The 21,409-nt window shown below is 42.7% G+C and overlaps 1 protein-coding gene across 3 annotated transcripts in view; it reads left to right on the top strand.

The window, feature by feature from the left end:
* LOC139268457 (rho GTPase-activating protein 29-like) overlaps positions 1-21,409 on the top strand; it is a 148,663-nt gene that overhangs the window by 15,847 nt on the left and 111,407 nt on the right. For all 3 annotated transcript variants that reach the window (XM_070886631.1, XM_070886633.1, XM_070886630.1), the window contains one exon: positions 408-756. In XM_070886631.1, the coding sequence (XP_070742732.1) occupies positions 495-756 (262 nt within the window). In that variant the 5' untranslated portion in view covers positions 408-494. The remainder of the gene's footprint in view (positions 1-407; positions 757-21,409) is intronic.

The following is a 21,409-nucleotide window of genomic DNA, read 5'->3' as shown; positions in this document are numbered from 1 at the left end:
TGAAGCATTGCTCCCTGCTACAAAACTAGATCCAAAAGCTTGAGATGTGGCAAGTGCCTCAGTGCGAACCACTCCAGTGAACGGCTGATATTACAGTAGACAAGTGAGTTGAGCCTTGTGCAGTAGCTTAATGGGCCATTGTATCTAAAGGTGATGATTGAAATAGTATTAATCTTTCCATATGAAGCAAAATTGCAGTTGTGGGTATCCCTCTTTATTGCCCACTAAAATGTTCCTGTTACACTTCTGGGAATTGCCTCGGGGACATTTTCTACAAATAAACATGCTATATAAGTGCAAGTTATTGTTGGAAGGGATTATTTTAACAATCAATTAAAGCAAAAAAAAATGTATTGAAGTTATCGTGAACATATTAACTAAACCTTTGTTTTCCATTCTTCTTCTAGGATCTGTCATCCTAAACTTTTGCAGATGGTCTTTTAGCCTTATCTACAGATTGCCCTGAGAAATTCGCAAGCAGCGTAACAGTTGGGATGTTGCGACAGACTGTCGGAAGTAATAAACGTGGTTTGGGGTTTGCCCGTTTCTCCAGTTCAAATTTCTTTGCCTTGCCCAGCTCAGGAAACTGGAGTATGGGCCGAAATGCCAAAAGCGGTTCTATCAGCAGCATCAGCTCTAACTCAGATTGTTATGACAGTCCAGTTGTGGACCCAGAATACATTATGCAGTTGGTGAATGATGTCAGGAAGTTTGCAGATGTACTGGAGCATTTGAAAGAAGCCTTTCTTTCAGAAGGTGTGTAATTTACTTAATGCTTATCCCTCAATTTCCGAAGGATTAGCTTGATTTGGTAACTTGGAATGAGCAGAATTGTGGCAGTGACAAATTCTTGCAGGTTTTGACTCTGTCGAAAGCCTGAATAAAGGATTAGTAGTGTTGCATTTATATTTTATTGTACTGAGGATCCTTTCTCTTCGAAAGCATCATGTAGTTGGTCTAGCCTTGGTCCTTTTACCTAGGATGCCCAATAATAAAAATAATTCATCTAATCTTGATCAGAAATATAAAAGATACTTGGAAGTAAAGATATTTTTTCATTCTCAGGGTGTGGCAAGACCAACATTTGTTGCCCATTCCTAGTTGGCCTGAGAAGGTGGTAGTGGGCCTTAGAGGTGATGGTGTTTCCATGCATCATCTTCCCTCATCATGCTAGGTGGTGGAGGTTGAGAGTTTGATGGGTGTTGAAGCCGTAGTCAGTTTCTGCAGTGTAACTTAATTGAACAGTTCAGATGATAGATTACAAAAGCAAAATGTCAGGTGAACACTGAGCAGGATTGTTTGGTAATTTTATAAAGTTTATATGTTATATACTTGTTTCCTGTATATCACAATCAGTTCAGTGATTGGAATGATAGTTGTATAGTGTTTTGATTTCTTTTTTGTGTGTGTATATGTGAGCTGAAATTTCATTACAGGGGTTTGAGATTAGTGTTTTGGTTCTTCAAGCAAAAACTCCTGCAACCCCCAAATGTGGGTTCCTGATAGTAATATTTCAACAATATGGATTTTTCTAGCTGAATCATTTGAGTATAAACACACACAACTTCAAATGTGTATGGGTGATGGGTGGGCTATGGACAAGGTGGCATTTCAGCATATTGTTGAGTCTAAACATATCTTGGATGTTTTACTCCACTACTGAAAAATTATATTTTGACTTGAGATAACCATTGACATTTTGTACTACCTGTTCTTGGTTTTTAGAATTTCTGGAGACAATATTTGTAGCAGGGATCATTGCCTGAGATCTCTTCAATTAGGACATGAGCATTGATCATTTGCTTTTTGATATTACTTTCATATTTATGGAAAATTGGACAAGAAGTTTCAGTAAAGCTTTTAAAGAGATGGAAAAGTAATTTGAAAATAAAAATGTTCTTTTTAATAAGTTGTGTATTGAACTAATAGTCAGAATAAAATGGAAAGGCCATTTGAAATGTATAGTGTTTTCCCAAAATAGGGGAAAAAAAGCCATGTTCAGATTTAAATTTAGTAACATTCTTGTGTAAGAATACTAGAAATTGTGGAAGGTGATCTGCTATGACCATACATTATTTTGAGTCTGATATTGATGCTAATTCAAAATTGTGTTGTGTTCAATTTTTTATGCTAACCATCTGTAATATTTGTCATTTTCACACATAGTCAACATAGTTCTTTGCTTTACAATAACAAAGTACTGCGGATGCTGGAATCCGAAACAGAAACAGAAAATGCTGGAAACACTCAGCAGGCCAGGCACATCCGTGGAGAGACAAATGGCGTTAATGTTTCAGGTCTGAAACCTTAACTCTCTTTCTCTCTCCACGGATGCTGCCTGGCCTGCTGAGTGTTTCCAGCATTTTCTGTTTTTGTTTCGCATTCCAGCATCCGCAGTACTCTGCTTCCCTTTCTCAAATTATGTTTTGTATAAATTGTATCCATGGATTAATGTGTTTGGTAGATGCATTGCAGAATTGCCATTGTATACCATACCATCTGAGTCTGATATCGCTTAGTTCTTCCTTCTCTCCCTTCCTTCCTTCCTTCCCCACCCCCATAAGAACTGACACTTTGATGTAGTATTAAATACCCATTACTTGTGGACTGCCACCTCCATCTCAAAGTCTATTTCCTTTGGTAAGTGAACTCACTTGAACCTGAAAGTTGCTGAGTTCTCACTGAAATCTGCACATGCATCCAAGAAAATGAAGCTACTTTCTCTTCCGTGCAGAATTCCATGTCCAAGTGGGTGACTGGATTAAGCCTATTGCCGTTTTTATAATCTGCTTTATAAAGCAATTTGCCTTGTGATCAAACTACAATTTGTTCAACTTCTTGCTCAATAAAAACATGATTGCTTAAAAATACCTGCAGCTCATCTAGAATCTGAAATTGGATGTCTTGTATAAAGTTGGTCAGCAGTGTTTAAATTTTGAGTGTTCATGCTTTTGGCTGGGGAACACATCATCCTGTTATTTTTCCTTTAGCTGAGCAAATAATTGGCAGAGTTCAACATTGTTCTGAGGTCTTAAACCACAAGAATAAAACTGCAGTGGTTTATAATAGCAGACTGAGTGAATGGCAAAATGAAGTTGACTGCAAGTCTACATAATTAAAAAAATATACATTGGTGTGTTTCAGCATAGTGGCGTCGACAGAAGTCAAAAGACAAAGCTGATACTACACCTTAAGATCTTTGCACTCCTACCCTCTTTATATTACAGAATTGCTTGGGTGACATATTACCAAGGCTCTCTTATGTTGTGGGTGTGAGGGAAATTCCATAGCATAGGAGCAGAAAACAAGCAACTGCGTAAGTCATGGTTTTCAATCATTTTGGTCACCGAGCCTACTGATGGTAGAAGTATGCATAAAGCAATTAATTAAAAAAAATTACCACAAATTGGCTAAGTGCTCCAGTGGCATGTGACCAGACAACTATTCTTACTCGCAGCAGAGATGGCTTTAAGCTGCCCTCAATGCTTCCAGAGGCAACCAGTAGTGCAACCTCACTTATTTTATAATGCTGATGGTGACAGCATTGTAAACTAAAGGGGTAGTACAGATTTGGTTCTGCTGTAAATACCTTCTTGGGTTCAGTGGCAAAATTTTCTCCCGTAAGTGGCCCGAGGTCTTCCTTTTAGAGAGCTGATCCACACTACCCTGTATCTACTTGTACAGTAGTGTCACTCAGACGTGTAACATAGAAAATAGGTGTAGGAGTAGGCCATTCGGCCCTTCGAGCCTGCACCACCATTCAACATGATCATGGCTGATCATGCACTTCAGTACCCCATTCTTGCTTTCTCTCCATACCCCTTGATCCCTTTAGCTGCAAGGACCACATCTAACTCCCTTTTGAATATACCTAATGAACTGGTCTCAACAACTTTCTGTGGTAGAGAATTCCACATGCTCACAACTCTGAGTGAAGAAGTTTCTCCTCATCTCGGTCCTAAATGGTTTACCCCTTATCATTAGACTGTGACCCCTGGTTCTGGATCTCCCCAACATCGGGAACATGCTTCCTGCATCTAACCTGTCTAATTCCGTCAGAATTTTATATGTTTCTATGAGATCCCCTCTCATTCTTCTAAATTCCATTGCTTATAAGCCTAGTCGATCCAGTCTTTCTTCATATGTCAGTCCTATCATCCTGGGAATCAGTCTGGTGAACCTTCGCTGCACTCCCTCAATAGCAAGAATGTCCTTCCTCAGATTAGGAGACCAAAACTGTACACAATATTAAGGTGTGGCCTCACCAGGCCCTGTACAACTGTAGTAAGACCTCCCTGCTCCTATACTCAAATCCTCTCTCTATAAAGGCCAACATGCCATTTGCCGCCTTCACTGCCTGCTGTACCTGCATACCAACTTTCAATGACTGATGTACCATGACACCTAGGTCTCGTTGCACCTTCCCTTTTACTAATCTGTCACCATTCAGATAATCTGCCTTCCTGTTTTTACCACCAAAGTAGATAACCTCACATTTATCTACATTATACCACATCTGCCATGTATTTGCCCACTCACCTAACCTGTCCAAGTCACCCTGCAGCCTCTTCGCATCCTCCTCACAGCTTAGTATCATCTGCAAACTTGGAGATATTACATTCAATTCCTTCATCTAAATCATTAATGTATATTGTAAATAGCTGGGGTTCCAGCACTGAACCTTGCGGTACCCCACTAGTCCCTGCCTGCCATTCTGAAAAGGACCCATTTATTCCTACTCTTTGCTCCCTGTCTGTAGGCCGTACGACTCCTTTGAGCCTGCTCTGCCATTCAGTAAAATAATGGCTGAACTTTTACATCACGCCACTTTCTTGCCCTATCCCCTGATTCCCCTTAGTGCCTAAAAATCTATCCATCTCCGTTTCGAATATATTCAACGACTTAGTATCTACATGTCTCTGGGGTTGGAAATTCCAAAGATTCACAACCCTCAGTCCTATCTGGCTGACTATTTATTCTGAGACTGTGACCCCTAGTTCTAGACTCCCCAGCCAAAAGGAACAGCCTCTCAACATCTACCCTTTCGAGTCCAAGAATTTAATACATTTCATCTAAGCTCCAAATAATATCTGCACATTCTTCTTGTAAATGTAGATTCTTTTCTCTCAATCTGGTTCAGTAAAATTACTGAGTCGAATACCTATTGTGCTTTAAACAAAGCAGTCTTTATTTTACCGGCCGGCAAGACTTATCAGACAGAAGATATACTCTCTCGATAGAGCGTACACACTCCCTACGGATAAGTGACGTTACATTGTCAAGGCACGATGGTTATACATTTTTGGCAAAAGATAACAAGATAGGGCTAGAGTGACATCCCAGCTCAGCCCATCTCTTTTGATCCCTCCTTCCCTTTGTCCACTCATAAGCCGACCCAAGCATGGTCCGATTTTAAACAAAAACCTTCTGTCAATGTTTCAGGTTAATAACATGATTTAATAAGACTTTGAGGTTTTTCTGCAAGCTGTGGGTTTTGTTTCAATGTGTTAGTGTTGTAACATTTCGCAGTCTCGAGTCTGAGATGTTATGGCTATTCCTCCATGAATTGTTTGTTAGCTTATACTGTCCCTATACAATTCCCACGTTCTCAACTTCAATGTCTCTATACATTTTTAAACATTCACATTCTCAGTCTCTCCATAAGACAGCCCTCTCGTCCTAGCAATCAATCTAGTGAATTTTCAATGCAAGTACATCTATCCTTGGGAAAAGAGACCAAAACCACTCCAGGTGTGGTCTTCCCAAAGCTCTATGGGCTCGACTTTCCCGATTGCCCGCCCAGAAAAACCGCTAACGTTTGGTAAGTAAAATTTCCACTTTTAAGTTAAAACTAATTAAAACTAATCGCCCAGCGAGAAAATGGGTCTTGCACCTTTTAATCTCGGCAGTTTTTAAAAAAAAATTTAGTCCGAGGCTGCGGTTGGGCCTAGCTCGGGAGGGGGGGAAACTAAAAAAAAATTCACAAAAAAAAGTTAAACATTCCCAAGACACTTTTACACCTAATCACCATTTTAGAATGAAAAAAAAAAGAACCTTTAACTTACCTTTCTTTGCAGAGTACTCACCTATTGCCCTCTTTAAGCAGCTTTTACAGGGCAGTTCCCTTGCCGATCTGGACGGGCTTCCGTTGAGACAAAATTTATGCCCTGGCGATTTTTTTTTTTTTTTGGTGGTTCACGGCGGTTTGGTCCCGGCGGGCGTTTTCAGATTTGGGCGATAACATTGAAAAACACAAGGGAAAACTTTCGCTGGGCAGCAAAACAGCTCTACCGCCGAGAAAATCGCTGAGAACCCACCGAAAATGAAAGGAAAGTTTAGCCCTATATAATTGCAGCAAGACTTACTCTTGTACTGCAACCCCCTTGCAATAAAGGCAAATTACACTCCTTTGTGACTTGAATCAAATATTCATATCTCTCCAATGGTGAACCAAACATATTTTGTGAAATGCGCCCTGCTACGAATTGATGAGCTACTTTGTTTGCCTTGCTGTGAAATAAACAGAACAGCATCTATAATTACAATCACTTAATTGAATCAGTACATCATATCTTCATAATTCAAAATACAGACTTGACAAACAAGAGGACTTCAAACTGTCCTCCACCATTTCTAACCTCTTCGTCAGTACCTTTGCTGGTCATGACTGCTTTGCAGTTTTTTGTTTCAATAACCTGACTGCCTGTGCACCTGTCTTCATCTCTTATATTCTGTTCACAGCAGAAAAGGAAAAGCTTTGCCTCTCCCCCTACCCCCCTCCTGTTGAGCCCCCACAATAGAGACTTGAAAAAACAATGGGACAAGCTAACAAATTGCTTATTATTTATAAGCTATGGGAAAACCACATTAAAGCATCTTGCTAAGTACCAAATGAGCTGTTATTTACATGAATATACTGTGCTTCAAAACACAACATTCAAGGGTAACTTTTTTTCCCAAATCCTTTCTATGGGAAAGTGGGCAAAAGATCCAAAAGCATGACAGTCATCAGTGACCAGTCCTATTAAGTCCATCTTTCCATTCCTCTTCCAACCTAAACTGGATATTCATTTTAAAATTTGTTTTTGAGGTGTGACCTGCAAGGCTGCATTTATTGTCCATTCCTAGTTTCCCCAAGAAGGTGGTGGTGGTGGGCCTTTTTCAAGTGCTGGCGTCTTTGATGGTGTTAGGTGGGGAATTATTGAGCTTTGTAACACGTAGTTGGAATTTTAGGACATTCGTGGTTCAGTGTTGTTTTTCTGGTGCTAGCCTGCAAATTACCAGAGAATTACATTTCACAACTTGCCATGGTGGAATTTGAACTCCTGACTTCTGGGTTACAAGCCTAGTACCATAAGCACTCACCTAGCATACCAATACTCAGTGCAGTTCTGCCTTTTTCCAGTCACACAGCTGTGAATTAATACATATTCAATTTGAGAAGCACATAGCCCTTATTGTAACATAGCCACCCAATAATTGACACACAAATTCAACATTTTTCTATATTAAAATTGGTCTTGCTTAGAAAGGCCACAAGAATGACGTCAATATAATGATACAAATATCATGTTGTAGAAGGATGTACTCTTTTGAAGTTAGATGTTAACCTTTGGAGCAGTACTGATGAGTTATCTTATTGGGGCACAATTATGCAGAAAAGATTTACAAAAATGGTTCAAGGGATGAGAGACTTCAGTTACGTGGCTGGAGAAGGTTCAAAGTCATGAGGGGTCTAGACAGATGATAGAGAAGCTGTTCCTATTGCCGGAAGGGTCAAGAACCAGAGGACACCGATTCAAAGTGATTGATAGAAGAATCAAAGGTGACATGAGGGAAAAAAAATTATGCAATAAGTGGGTAGGGTCTGGAATACAGTGCCTGAAAGGGTGATGGAGGCAGATTCAACTGTGGCTTTCAAAAAGGAATTGGATAGGTACCTGAAGGAAAAAACAAAATTGCTGGGCTATGAGGAAAGGGCGGGGGAGTGGGACTAACTGAAGTGCTCTTTCAGAGAGCCAGCACAGGCTCGACAGGCTGATTGGCCTTCTGTGTTGTAACCAGTGATTCTATTCAATGCTGGCAGGGCTGCGAATGAGGTCATCAGGTGGTAAGGGTTTAAAATTGCATCAGAAGCTGATCTAGTCATATCAATGTACAAACTGGTGATGAACAGGATGCACATGAAAAGTTTCTTTTTTTGTATACGTCCTCCAGCACATTGGTCAATTGCACAATCCTACTGCATACCATTTCCTGAGATGCAGAATGATGCATACTATACTATGATACAAACCATATTAACTTCAGTTGCTGTGAGTTTTATATCCTTCATGCTCCATCCCTCCATTCTATGTAATAATTAATATCCAGTGTCTTAAATTGGATTTATCCGATGGCTATAAAGCTCAAGTAAGGGCCTTGTAAGGAATGCAGAACTTGTTGCTGAGCTCAGTATTATTTGTAGAAATCTTCATGCAAATGCCATCAATATTTTATCTTGCAGTTAAAATAAAAATATTGCATTTAATATCGCTCCTTTAAGCCACCTTTTTATGGAGGTTAACTCCCACTATCCTATATCTACTTGTGTGGAAGTGGCATGAGGGAGAATGAAATAGCCTTGTGATCTGGATCAGGTTTGTGTTTATTAAGCATGGTTTATCTGACGCTGGACCAACTGAGTGAGACAAAGTTTGGTTTGCATCGTAAGCTGCTTTATTCCACAGTGGGTAAAACACTTCCACAGTGGGAAATACTTGATACAGTATATATCTGTTGTATACTATTACAGAAATGAAGAACACACTAGTCGGTCATCTAACTCAACTCAAGAGCACTATCTCTACCTTGTCCATTGCCTAGGACAGTAGTTCATCCCATTCACAGCTTTCTGCTGCTTGTTAGGTGTCTGATTTTGTAACGCCTTTCTCAGCCTCCATATATATCAAGAGGTTTCCAATACCACAGTGCGAAGTGTCTTTCTGAATGACCAGATATGGCTAACAAATTATTCATTGTTTAGCTCAGAGAAACAATTTCCCGTATTGCATTGTAATTTTCACATCTTGTCTACTAATCCAATCTTGGCATGGGACTTTCTTGGGAAATCCCTTTTAGTCAAGCTTTTGTTTTATAAAAAAAACACCTAAGGGGAGGGTTTCTGGGATTTAGCAAGCACATCCTTGAGGATGGGGTCCTGCTGTCCCAACAGGACTGGGAGAGGGTTTTTGAACATTGGGAGAGTCTACCAGTATTGAGTTTGCTGGGATTTGTCGGCTTTGAAGAGTCGAAGGAACAAGAGATTGGGAGCCTAGCTGCCTTTGGCATCATATCCATGTTTCCTACCCATCAGCCTCTTCTCCTGACTTGTCCAGAGCTCCTTTTGCATTTCTAACCATCCTCACATCCTCAAAAAAAAAGTACTTTGCAAAAAGTGAAGAAGCTTTTGCTATTTCAAGAGATTGTTTATATTTCTTGAAAAGATGTGACATTCCTGAAGACTGCCACTCACGAGTTTGTGGGGGCCATGATCTGTTTTAGAACAATGTCGCCTGAGATTTTATGTTTTTTCAGCTCACCAGCAACAAATCTTGGGCAGTACTTTTACAAAAGAATTGCTGCAACCAAAAATGTGGAGCTGTGGTCCACTCAATTAGTACAAAATCCCACCCAAAATGAATGTCACGACAGGAGCCAGAAGTAGGGCTGGGAGAAGCCAGGCCTGAGATCATGGGACCAGGTGGAGTGGAGAGGTTGGGCCCTGATGATCTGAAGCCGATTTCCCTTGGGCCACACCCAGTGTCGGATGTTAGCCTCGGGGGGAACAGCACTGGCAGCGGCGACAAACTGATCTTGGTTTTTGCCTGAAGCAGCTTACCAATCCCATCTGCTGCAGACGACGATTTCCTTTGATTTGTTGGCTTTTTATGACCCAATTTGGAAATGCCATGTTGCCACTTCTACCTATGCCACTGGTGCAGATATACAAGCTCATTTTGCACTAGTCCCTAGCTGAGAGTATTAGTTGGTAACCTGTTCCCTGGTGTCTGAAAATGCTGCCTCATAATTTTTTTGCCAGAACACACATATTCTGTTTCTGTTTATAACCAGATCAATCCAATGTGTGAAAGGGCGGGAAATAGGATACCCTAAACTTAGTAAACAGAGTAGGAAAGGTAATTCTAACTAATCCTATAATTGAAGGCAAAAACCTCTCATAGAATCTTGTCCATGGGGGAGTGGGACTATCTGAAGTGCTCTTGCATAGAGCCGGCACAGGCTCAACGGGCCGAATGGCGGCCTCCTGTGCTGTAACCATTCAATGGGGTCAAGTTTCGGCCTGAGTTCCTATTTTTTTGGAGCAACTAGTTTAGAATGGAGTATCTTAGAAATTGCAATTCTCAGCCTTTAGTTTGCTCTAGTTCTAGTGAGTTAGAACAGTTTCATTTTAGAACAGATTTTTTTTTTTCAAAAGACCTCGTGTCCGGCCACTTACGCCTGTTTTGCCAGTTTAGGCAGCAAAAACTTACTCCAAACTAACTTAGAATGGAGTAAATGTAGATTTTTGTACGCTCAGAAAAACCTTGCCTACGCTTAGAAAATCAGGCGTAGGTTACAAATCAGGCATGGGGAATGAGGCGGTGGGGGGGGGGGGGGGGGGGATTTACAAACATTAAACACTTCACTTTTACAAATAAAGAGCCATCATCAACAATAAATGATAAATAAATCAATAAATAACCCAATAAATCAATCCAAATTTAAAAATTTTAAATTTAAAAAAAATTTAAAATCACTCAAATAAAAAATTATTTCTACTCACCTGCAGCACCAGGGAGGTGGGGGGAAGAGAAGAAGATTGGGGGGCGGGGAAGAGAAGACGATGGGGGGAGGGAAAGAGAGAAGACGCCGAAGAAGCCCCGCACGCAGCCGATGTCGGGCTGCCGCCGCCGACTTCGGGCAGGGCCCGCCCCAGTGAGATGCAGGGCGGGCGGGCCCCGCCACCAATGAGGAAGCCAAGCAAGCCCTGCCGAGGACTTCGGGCGGGGTCCGCCGATGCCGGGCTGCCGCCACCACCGACTCTTCGGGCGGGGCCCGCATGCAGCCGATGCCAAGCCGCTGCCGACTCTTCGGGCGGGGCTTGCCCCAGCGAGAGGCCGGGCGGGCAGGCCCCGCCACCGAGGTAAGATGTGGAGGCTGCTCGGCCGGGGACAAGGGCGACGTCCTTTCAGCCTGGGATAGGGTCGTTACCCCGGAGACAGGACGCCGGCAGCTACTGCGCACGCGCGCAGCCTCCATTGCGCACGCGCGCAGCTGCCAGCACTGTTTTCGGTGCAGGGCTGTAGCTCCGCCCCCAGCAGCTCCTGCTGCACTGCGCCAAGGTGAAATTGGGCCTACAGCTATCTGAGAATCGCGAGGTAAGTATTCGGCGCAATTTTTGTTCTATAAATTAGGCGGGCCTCTCCGATGTGCGCCGTTCTAGCGGGCAGCAGAAACTTGACCCCTATGATTCTATGTTACAGAATCATACAGCACAGAAGGCCATTCAGCCCATTATACCTGTACCGGTTCTTTGAAAGAGGTATGCAGTTAGTCCCACTCACCTCTTTCCCCAGAGCCCTGCAAATATTTACTTTCTAAGTATATATCCGATTCTCTTTTGAAAGTTATTATTAGATCAGCTTCCACACCCTTTCATCATAACTCGCTGGATAAAAAGCATTCTTTAGCGAATTATTTTAAATCTATGTCCTCTGGTTACTGACCTCGAGCTAGTGGAAACAGTTTCTCCTTATTTACTCAAAACCTTTCATAATTTTGAATGCCTCTATTCAATCTTCCCTTAATCTACTCTGCTCTAAGGAGAGCAATCCGAGCTTCTCTAGTCTCTCCAAATAACTGAAATTCCTCATCCCTGTACCATTCTAATACATTTCCTCTGTACCTTCTCCAAGAGCTTGACATCTTTCCTAAACTGTGGTGGCAATATTGGACACCATATTCCAGCTGAGGCCTAACTTGTGATTTATGAAGGTTTAGCATAACTTTCTTGCTTTTGTACTCTACACCTCTATTAATAAAGCCAAGGATCCGACATTCTTTTTATTAACAGCTTTATCAGTTTGTCCTGGTCATCTTCAAATATTTGTGTATGTGGACCTCCTTCAAAATTAAACTGTTTCTGTTGCCTCGCCTCCTATTTCCTTCTAAAATGCAACATTTGCTTCGCTGCATTAAATTTAATCTGCCATTTACCTGTCCATTTCACCAGTCTGTTTTCGTCCTCCTCATTGTTTACTCCATTCCAAGTTTTGTGTCATCTGCATACTTTGAAATTATGCCCCCTATACCTAAGTCCAGGTTATTAATATATATCAAAAAGAGCCGTGGTCCTAATTCTAACAAACTGTTGCTGCTGGCAAACAAAGTCAGTGGTGGTATGGGCCTGAATATTTGATGGTAATACAAATGCTTGCTGTGAGGTGACGATGAGCAGTTGAATGGTTTCACTTGCCCACTACAGATGAGCCAGTTTTTGTTTTGCTGTCCTGTGTCATCTTCCCCTGCTGTTATAGTGACCCCTTGCAAAAAAAGTTAGTGTGGGTGAGAGTATTTGCTTTCTCAAAACATTAAAAATGTTAACATTTTTAAAATTACTAAATACCCAGGAGGTCCAATACATTATTTTGAGACTATATACTTTTACTCCTACTTGTGAGAGGCAACACCCCAAAGAGGGGGGTGGAGGGGTTTCACTCGTCTAAATTCCCAGATCAGAACCTGACTCCGGAATTAAACTGTCACTTTTCCATTTCCGTTAAGTGGAATTTCACTTTGTGGTACTGTTATACAAAAATGACAGCATAACTGCACACTTAAGATAACTTCAGCTCCTCAGCAACATAAAGTACTGGCTTCTGAATTAAGATTCTAAAGCAACATTCTGAAGTGACTTCTGACTCAACTATGGTGATGCATAAGTGATTTGTGGCAGAGATTCTGTACAGATGTCTCTCTGGTGGTGCCCTCGTGTTTGAAATAGGTTAATGGGTTCTCAAGAAGGGAGTCAAGCTAACCAGTTCAACTAGAAACATCCTGCGTTTTTATTAAAATTGATGTTTTAAATTTCCCTAGAAAAGAGAAGGCAGAGGCGTAACTTAGACGTCTTTAAAATTATGAAGGAGTTTGATAGAGTAGACGTAGAGAAGATGTTTCCAATTGTAGGGGAGTCCATAACTAGGGGACAAAATATAAGATGGTCTGCAATAAATTCAATACGGAATTCAGGAGAAATTTCTTTACCTAGTGAGTGGTTAGAATGTGGAACTTGCTACACGTTGAGTTATTCAGGCGAATAGCATAGATGCATTTAAGAGGAAGCTAGATAATTACATAAGGGAGAAAGGAATAGAAGGATGTGCTGATGGGGTGGTATGAAGTAAGTGGGAGGAGGCTTGTGTGGAGCATAAATACCGGCATAGACCATTGGGCTGAGTGGTCTGTTTCTGTGCTGTAATTTCTTTGCAATTCATTTAAAAAGTAGCATGTGGTTAAGGGTTGCAGTCATATGGTATGAACCTTGAGAGAGACAGTGGACTGCATAGTTCTTCAATACATAATCCTGTTTGTGCAGTTTTGATGCTTTCATTGTGGTAGAACTTACTATGGGTTGTAACTTAACAAATTTAGTGCTGTATGGAACTTTTGGTTTCAGCATCAAAATGAAAACCACCTACTGGAATTTCTGGTAACTTCAAGGACTGACGATAGCTCAACAATGTCAGTAAGCAGTTGTTGGTCATTACGGCACAGAAGGAGGCCATTGGCCCATCGAGTCCATGCCGGCTATCTGTGGAGCAATCCAGTCAGTCCCATTCCCCTGCACTATCCCCGTAGCTCTGCAAGTTTATTTCCCTCAAGTGCATATCCAATTTCCTTTTGAAATCATTGATTGTCTCCGCTTCCACCACCTTCGGCTGCAGCGAGTTCCAAGTCATTACCACTCCTTGCGTAAAAAAGTTCTTCCTCACATCGCCTGTATTTCTTGCCCAAATCCTTAAATATTTGTCCCCTAATCCTTGTACCATCGGCTAATGGGAACAGCCTTTCTCTGTCTACCTTATCCAAACCCATCATAATCTATCAAATCGCCCATCTACCTTCTTTGCTCCAAGGAGAACAACCCCAGCGTCTCCAACCTAACCTTGTAGTTAAAATCCCTCATCCCTGGAACCATTCTGGTAAATCTCCTCTGCACCCTCTCAAGGACCTTCACATCCTTCCTAAATTGTGGTAACCAGAACTGGACGCAATACTCTAACCAGAGCTTTATAAAGGTTCAGCATAACTTCCCTGCTTTTGTACTCAAAAGCTCTATTTATGAAGCCCAAGATCTACTCTCTCAATATATCCTGTCACCTTCAAAGATCTATGCACATGAACCCCCAGGTCCCTCTGTCCCTGCACACTCTTTAGAACTGTGCCATTAAGTCTATATTGTCTCTCCCTATCCCTTCTGCCAAAATGCATCACCTCACATTTCTCTCTATTAAATTCCATCTGCCACTTGTCTGCCCATTCTGCTAGCCTATCTATGTCCTGTTGCAGTCGATTGGTATCATCCTCACTGTTTCCCACACCTCCAAGCTTGGTATAATTGGCAAATTTTGAAATTTTACTCTATTCCAATATCCAAATCATTTATTTTTATATATCAAAAAAAGCAGTGGTCCTAGCACTGACCCTTGGGGAACACCACTGTCTACCATCCTCCAGTCTGCAAAACAACCATTTTCCACGACTCGCTGTTTTCTGTCCTTAAGCCAATTTCTTATCCATGCTGACACTAACCCTCCTATTCCATGAGCCTCAATGTTATTAACCAGCCTTTTATGCGGTACGTTTTCTTAAAATCCATATAGACAACATACACTGCATTCCGTCATCAACCGTCTGTTACTTCATCAAAAAATTTAATTAGATTAGTCAAACACGATCTGCCTTTTACAGATCCGTGCTGGCTCTCCTTAGTTAATTTAAACCTCTCCAAGTGCCTGTTAATTTTTTCCCTGATTATTGTTTCTAAAGCCTTAACCACCACTGATGTTTAGCAATGATTGCTTAACAGTGCTGATGACTGAAAACTTGGGTGTATTAAATACTTTTCAAACTATTCTGAACAAATTTGTATTTTAATTTCCATTGCCTAGTAGATTTTATTTTCAAATTGTATATTTCATACAAATTAATATAAAGTTAATGAGAATACATGTATGGTCAAACAAATTTTATGTTCCCATACTTAGAAATTATTATTAACAGTGAAATCAGTAAAATAATTTAAAATCATCATCATCATAGGCGGTCCCTCGAACGAGGATGACTTGTTTCCACATGAGTTCACAGATGTTTCAATGAAGGACCCGATATTCTAATCCTGAAGTCCAATTGAGGGGATGCCTGTGCGTGGATTTTTTTAACATGTGGTGATCGTTGCACATCAGCTACCACACGGGCTTGACAGAGCTAGGCCTTTATCCAGTGGCAAGGATTAACCGGGACGACACGAGACCGGCTCTGCTGCACGGACCTAGTGCGCACACATATGCAGTGTGGGTTGACCTATGCTGATCCTGGGCCCTCGGCTCTTCTGGGCCCCGAACCCTCAATAGCCACACCCCCGCCACGATCTGTCACCGTTTTTGGAGCATGTGCGGTGCGCGTAATGGCGAAGGAGACACGGTTAACATCTGCTCTGCAGAAGCGCTCATTTTCAACGGGGCGGCGGGGAGTAATAGAAACATAGAAAATAGGTGCAGGAGCAGGCCATTCAGCCCTTCTAGCCTGCACCGCCATTCAATGAGTTCATGGCTGAACATGAAACTTCAGTACCCCCTTCCTGCTTTCTCGCCATAACCCTTGATCCCCCGAGTAGTAAGGACTTCATCTAACTCCCTTTTGAATATATTTAGTGAATTGGCCTCAACTACTTTCTGTGGTAGAGAATTCCACAGGTTCACCACTCTCTGGGTGAAGAAGTTTCTCCTCATCTCGGTCCTAAATGGCTTACCCCTTATCCTCAGACTGTGACCCCTGGTTCTGGACTTCCCCAACATTGGGAACATTCTTTCTGCATCTAACCTGTCTAAACCCGTCAGAATTTTAAACGTTTCTATGAGGTCCCCTCTCATTCTTCTGAACTCCAGTGAATACAAGCCCAGTTGATCCAATCTTTCTTGATAGGTCAGTCCCGCCATCCCGGGAATCAGTCTGGTGAACCTTCGCTGCACTCCCTCAATAGCAAGAATGTCCTTCCTCAAGTTAGGAGACCAAAACTGTACACAATACTCCAGGTGTGGCCTCACCAAGGCCCTGTACAACTGTAGCAACACCTCCCTGCCCCTGTATTCAAATCCCCTCGCTATGAAGGCCAACATGCCATTTGCTTTCTTAACCGCCTGCTGTACCTGCATGCTAACCTTCAATGACTGATGTACCATGACACCCAGGTCTCGTTGCACCTTCCCTTTTCCTAATCTGTCACCATTCAGATAATAGTCTGTCTCTCTGTTTTTACCACCAAAGTGGATAACCTCACATTTATCCACATTATACTTCATCTGCCATGCATTTGCCCACTCACCTAACCTATCCAAGTCACTCTGCAGCCTAATAGCATCCTCCTCGCAGCTCACACTGCCACCCAACTTAGTATCATCCGCAAATTTGGAGATACTGCATTTAATCCCCTCGTCTAAATCATTAATGAACCAGCGGGGAGCCAGGGAGGTTTCATAAACAACTGGTGCCCGCTGCAAGCCCAGAATAATAACCAGAATATCGGCAGTTGCAGCTTCGGGGCTTTCTCCCGGTCACAGACCCAGGCTAACGGTGGCCGTCTTGGTGCAGGAAAACGGGTTCAGCGCGCAGCCATCTTGATTCAGTGAGCAACAAAGCGCATGCGCAGCCATCTTGGGGCAGGAACAACGTGAGCAATGTCAGTGTCTGTTTCCAACCGGGTCCCAGTGCGTAAAGGAATGTCTCAAATATTTTATGGGACTATTTGTATGGCATTTGTTTGGACAGACAGGCGTCTGACCAACCCCGCCTCCCACTACCTATACCACACTGTTCAAGCTCCGCCCCCTGTCAAGCCCTGCCCCCTCTCCGGCTGAATCATTCCATCCGTGTGGAGCCAGAAACGAGACCTGAGGCTCTGACGCCCCCCCACCCCCTGCAGGTCAACACCTTCAGGGGAGGAGACGAAGAGGCCTTAGTGAGTGCAGAACTGAACTGGGGAGTCAGCACATTCTGGGGAGGTGAACCAGTTAGTGCAAACTGAGCTGAACTTAAAATAGCATTTCAGGGAAAGGGAAACTTGCACACTAATGGAATAGCTGAAATACATGGTGCATTAAGTTTCAAGTATAATCACTTCTGTTTTAGATGTGATGTAATTTTTGACTGACCAAACTTTTTGTCAGCTCTTAATATATTACATATTCTCCACTTCAATATAGAATTCATGATTTTATCATAAGAGTAATGAGCCTGTTACAAGGGAGATAAATGACTTAAGCAACAAGTATGAAGCAGGAGTGCATTAGAGATATTCTGTTAGCTGTAGCTTTATAGAATCATAGAAAGTTACAGCACAGAAGGAGGCCATTCGGCCAGTCGTGCCTGTGCTGGCTCTTTGCAAGAGCAGTTGTACTTCTTCCCACATCCTCGCTTTTTGTCCGTAACCCTTAAGTGCCTCAGCCTCAAGTACCCAACTCCCTTTTTAAATTATTTATGGAATCTGCTTCCACCACCTTTTCAGGTAGAAATTTCCAGATCCCAACAACTCTGAATGAAAACATTTTTCCTCATCTCCCCTCGAGATCTTCTGCCAATGATTTTGAATCTAGGACCTCTGATTATTGGCCCACTCACCAGAGGGAAATATTTCAAAGCAGTTTGTTGCTTCTCTTGATCTCTGTTTGCCCTTCATAATTTCTGGTTGAGAGAGTGAAAAAGTGCTGCTGTTCCAACTTGCAGATGAAAGGGGTGTAAGCATTTTACTTTTTTTCCTTCCTCTTCCCTGTGGAGAAGTGCCTGGCCCACTAATCTTTTGATCTTCTCGGGTCAGAAACTGTTGGGAATATAACTAATTCCAATGCAAAAATCAGTGAGATTCAGCTGTAAATCATCAGTTATGATGCTTCAGAATTGTTTAGGTAGTCATTTTAGTATCTCTATCATTAAAGTTGCAATGCCTTGTGAGCATACTTCCCAAATCTTTGTACTTCATTCATTTGTTCTCCATGTCACCTGATCAGAAACCCAAGGGGAAGTTTTTAAAATGCTTGCTTTGGCACTCAGCTTCTCATTCCTGCTTATTATGGTGCTCCCCTGTTGTGTCATCTCCTCAACTGTTCTTAACATTTTTCTGGTAATATCAGTTGCTTTTATATTGCTTCAGCAAGTTAGCGTGTGTGTGTGAATGTCAGCTTTGGCTCTGTGGTAGAACTCTCATTTCTGAGTCACGTTCAAGCCCCACTCCAGACACTTGAGCGCATAATGTTGGCTGACACCCCAGTCCACTACGAAGGGATTGTTGCTCTGTTGAAGGTGCTGTCTTTGGGATGAGATGTTAAACTGAAGTCTGCCCTCAGGTGGACATAAAGGCCCCAAGTTTCGTCCCGCGGCGAAAACGGCGCACCCCCGAGCTGGGCGCCTGTTTTTCACGCCGAAAACTGCGCCTAAAAAAAAGTCCGATATTCTCGAGCTCCTTGGAGCTCGATGTCTGCTTGGCACGGCGCGCTCTTCGCAGCAGGGGGCGGAGCCTAACACTCGCGCCAATTTTCTAAGTAGCAGGGGGCGGGTACAATTTAAATTAGCCTTCGTGGTGCCGGCAACCCTGCGCGTGCGCGTTGGAGCGTGCGCGCACGCCAGTCTCACACAAACATTGGCACTCGGCCATTTTTAAAAATACTGCAGAAAAAGTGAAGATTTGTTTCTTGGACCCCTGCAAAGGCTTGTAATTTATAATTTTTTTTTATATTTGTGTGTGTGAGGGAGTGCTTTTAGCAGCACTGCTGAATAAATCACCTGCTGAAATCAGTGAGTTCAGCTTTTCACTGTTAAACTTGCAGAACCGGTGCTGCATTGGTGCATGCAAATTAAGGACTGTGTGTTTGGAGAAATAAGAGTGCCAATTCAACTTTGCAATAATATGTGGTGTTGACAATGCAGCACCCATTCTGCAAATTTAAATATAAAACTGTCGATGTGGCTGCCTCTCCTGTCCAAATGGCCTCAGTCCCCCTCACAGCTCGAAGGCTGCTGCTGTATCTTCGGCTGCCGTTGAGCCACTGACGCCGCCCCTAAAGCGTGGCCGAATGGCCTCAAGCACCATAAAGAGCTGCGTGTGTCGGGTGTTGATTCTTCGGCTGAAGGCCAGCCACTGACGCCGCTGATATCCGATGGCCGAATGGCCTCACGTCCATCCGCTGCTGATTCTTTGGCTGCCGGCCAGCCACTGACGCCGCCCCTGAAGCGTGGTCGAATGGCCTCAAGAACCTTAATGATCTGCGTGTGTCCTGCGTTGATTCTTCGGCTGCCGGCCAGCCACTGACGCCGCTGCTATCTCGTGGCCGAATGGCCTCACATCGGTCCGCTGCTGATTCTTCGGTTGTCGGCCAGCCACTGACGCTGCTGAGATCTCATGGCCGAATGGCCTCGGGTCCGTCCGGTGCTGCTTCTTCGCGGCCAGCCACGAAGAGAATGAATGCCTGCCTCAAGCACTGCAGCTCAGCTCGAAGTTTGCTGCCGCTGCCGTCGAGACACTGACGCCACACCCCTGCCTGTCTCCAACATGAAAGGCCTGCCTGAAGCACAGCAGCTCGAAGGCTGATGCTATTTCACACAGGTAGGAACATGGTTTATTTAATCTTTTCTTTGCTTATAAATTTTTATTCAGGTTGGATTTATTTGTATAATATTTGTATAAGTATAACTAAGGATTGATTGTAGAATTTAATGACTTCCCTTCCCCCCCCCCCCCCCACCTCGTTCCCTACGCCTAATTTGTAACCTACGTCTGATTTTCTCAAGTGTAGACAAGGTTTTTTCGAACGTAGAAAAATCTTCACTTACTCCATTCTAAGTTAGTTTGGAGTAAGTTTTCACTCACGAAACTTTGAAATCAGGCGTAAGTGGCCGGACACGCCCCCTTTTGGAAAAAAAATTCTGTTCCAAAGTGAAACTGTTCTAACTGACTAGAACTGGAGCAAACTAAATGATGAGAATTCCGATTTCTAAGATACTCCGTTCTACACCAGTTGCTCCTAAAAATCAGGAGCAAATCATGTGGAAACTTGGGGCAAAATAACTCCTGGCGCTATTTAGGAAGAGCAGGGGATTTCTCTCAGTCTCTTTGCCAACAGTTTCAACCATCATCACTAAAACAGATTATCTGATCATTTAATCTCATTTCTGTATGTGGAACCTCACTGTGCACAAATTAGCTGCTACTTTTGCCTATATTACAAAGTGGCTATGCTTCAAAAGTACTTAATTGACTATGTAGTGCCTTGGGATGTGCTGAGGTTGTGAAAGGTGCCATTTTTAGATTTATAAATTGTGTATGAGTTCTTCTACTTGATCTAATCTTTTGCTTCATGCATATTTTCTAACCTTTTAAATAACATGGGCAAATAAAATAGCTGCTTGAGGAATGAACCCAAGTTTCCCCAGGAGTTGCTCCTATTTTTTTTTTTGGAGCAACTAGTTTTTTTTGGAGTATCTTAAAAATTGCAATTCTCTCCATTTAGTTTGCTCCAGTTTAAGTAAGTTAGTTCAGTTTTTTTTTTAGTTCAGTTTTTCAAAAGGGGGGCGTTACCAGCCACTTATGCCTGTTTTGGCCATTTAAGCAAGTTTAGCCAGGGAAAAGTTACTCCAAACTAACTTAAGCCAGCGTATGTGTCCACTTTTGTACGCTCAAAAAAACCTTGCGGAGACTTAAGAAATCAGAGCAGGTAGCCAGAGATGGTGGGGGGAAAGGGAAGTTAGATGATTTTCGAAAGCATTAAACACTACTTTTAACAATAAAGAAGCATAGAAACCATCATAATTCATAAATAATACTAAATGAAAAATAAATCAAGTAATAAGAAATAAAAAGTCCTAACTTGCCGACTGGAACATGCACCGGCAAAACTGTTCGGCCAGCCCTCCGGGACAGGACACGCAGCAGCGGCAAGCCGTTTGGCCAGGGCTAGGGGCAGGATTCACAGAAGAAGCACCGGGAGAGCTGCTCCTGTTCCCATGTCAGATCTTTGCCGGAAGCATGGTGGAAACCCCATGTTGACGCCCGTAACGGGAGTTCGGCTTCACTCCCGACTGAGTGACGGCAACGTAGCCG

Source organism: Pristiophorus japonicus, chromosome 8, assembly GCF_044704955.1.
Source record: "Pristiophorus japonicus isolate sPriJap1 chromosome 8, sPriJap1.hap1, whole genome shotgun sequence".
Taxonomy (NCBI): domain Eukaryota; kingdom Metazoa; phylum Chordata; class Chondrichthyes; family Pristiophoridae; genus Pristiophorus; species Pristiophorus japonicus.
Note: the sequence above shows the minus strand (reverse complement) of the source record. Positions and strands in the feature narration are given on the sequence as shown.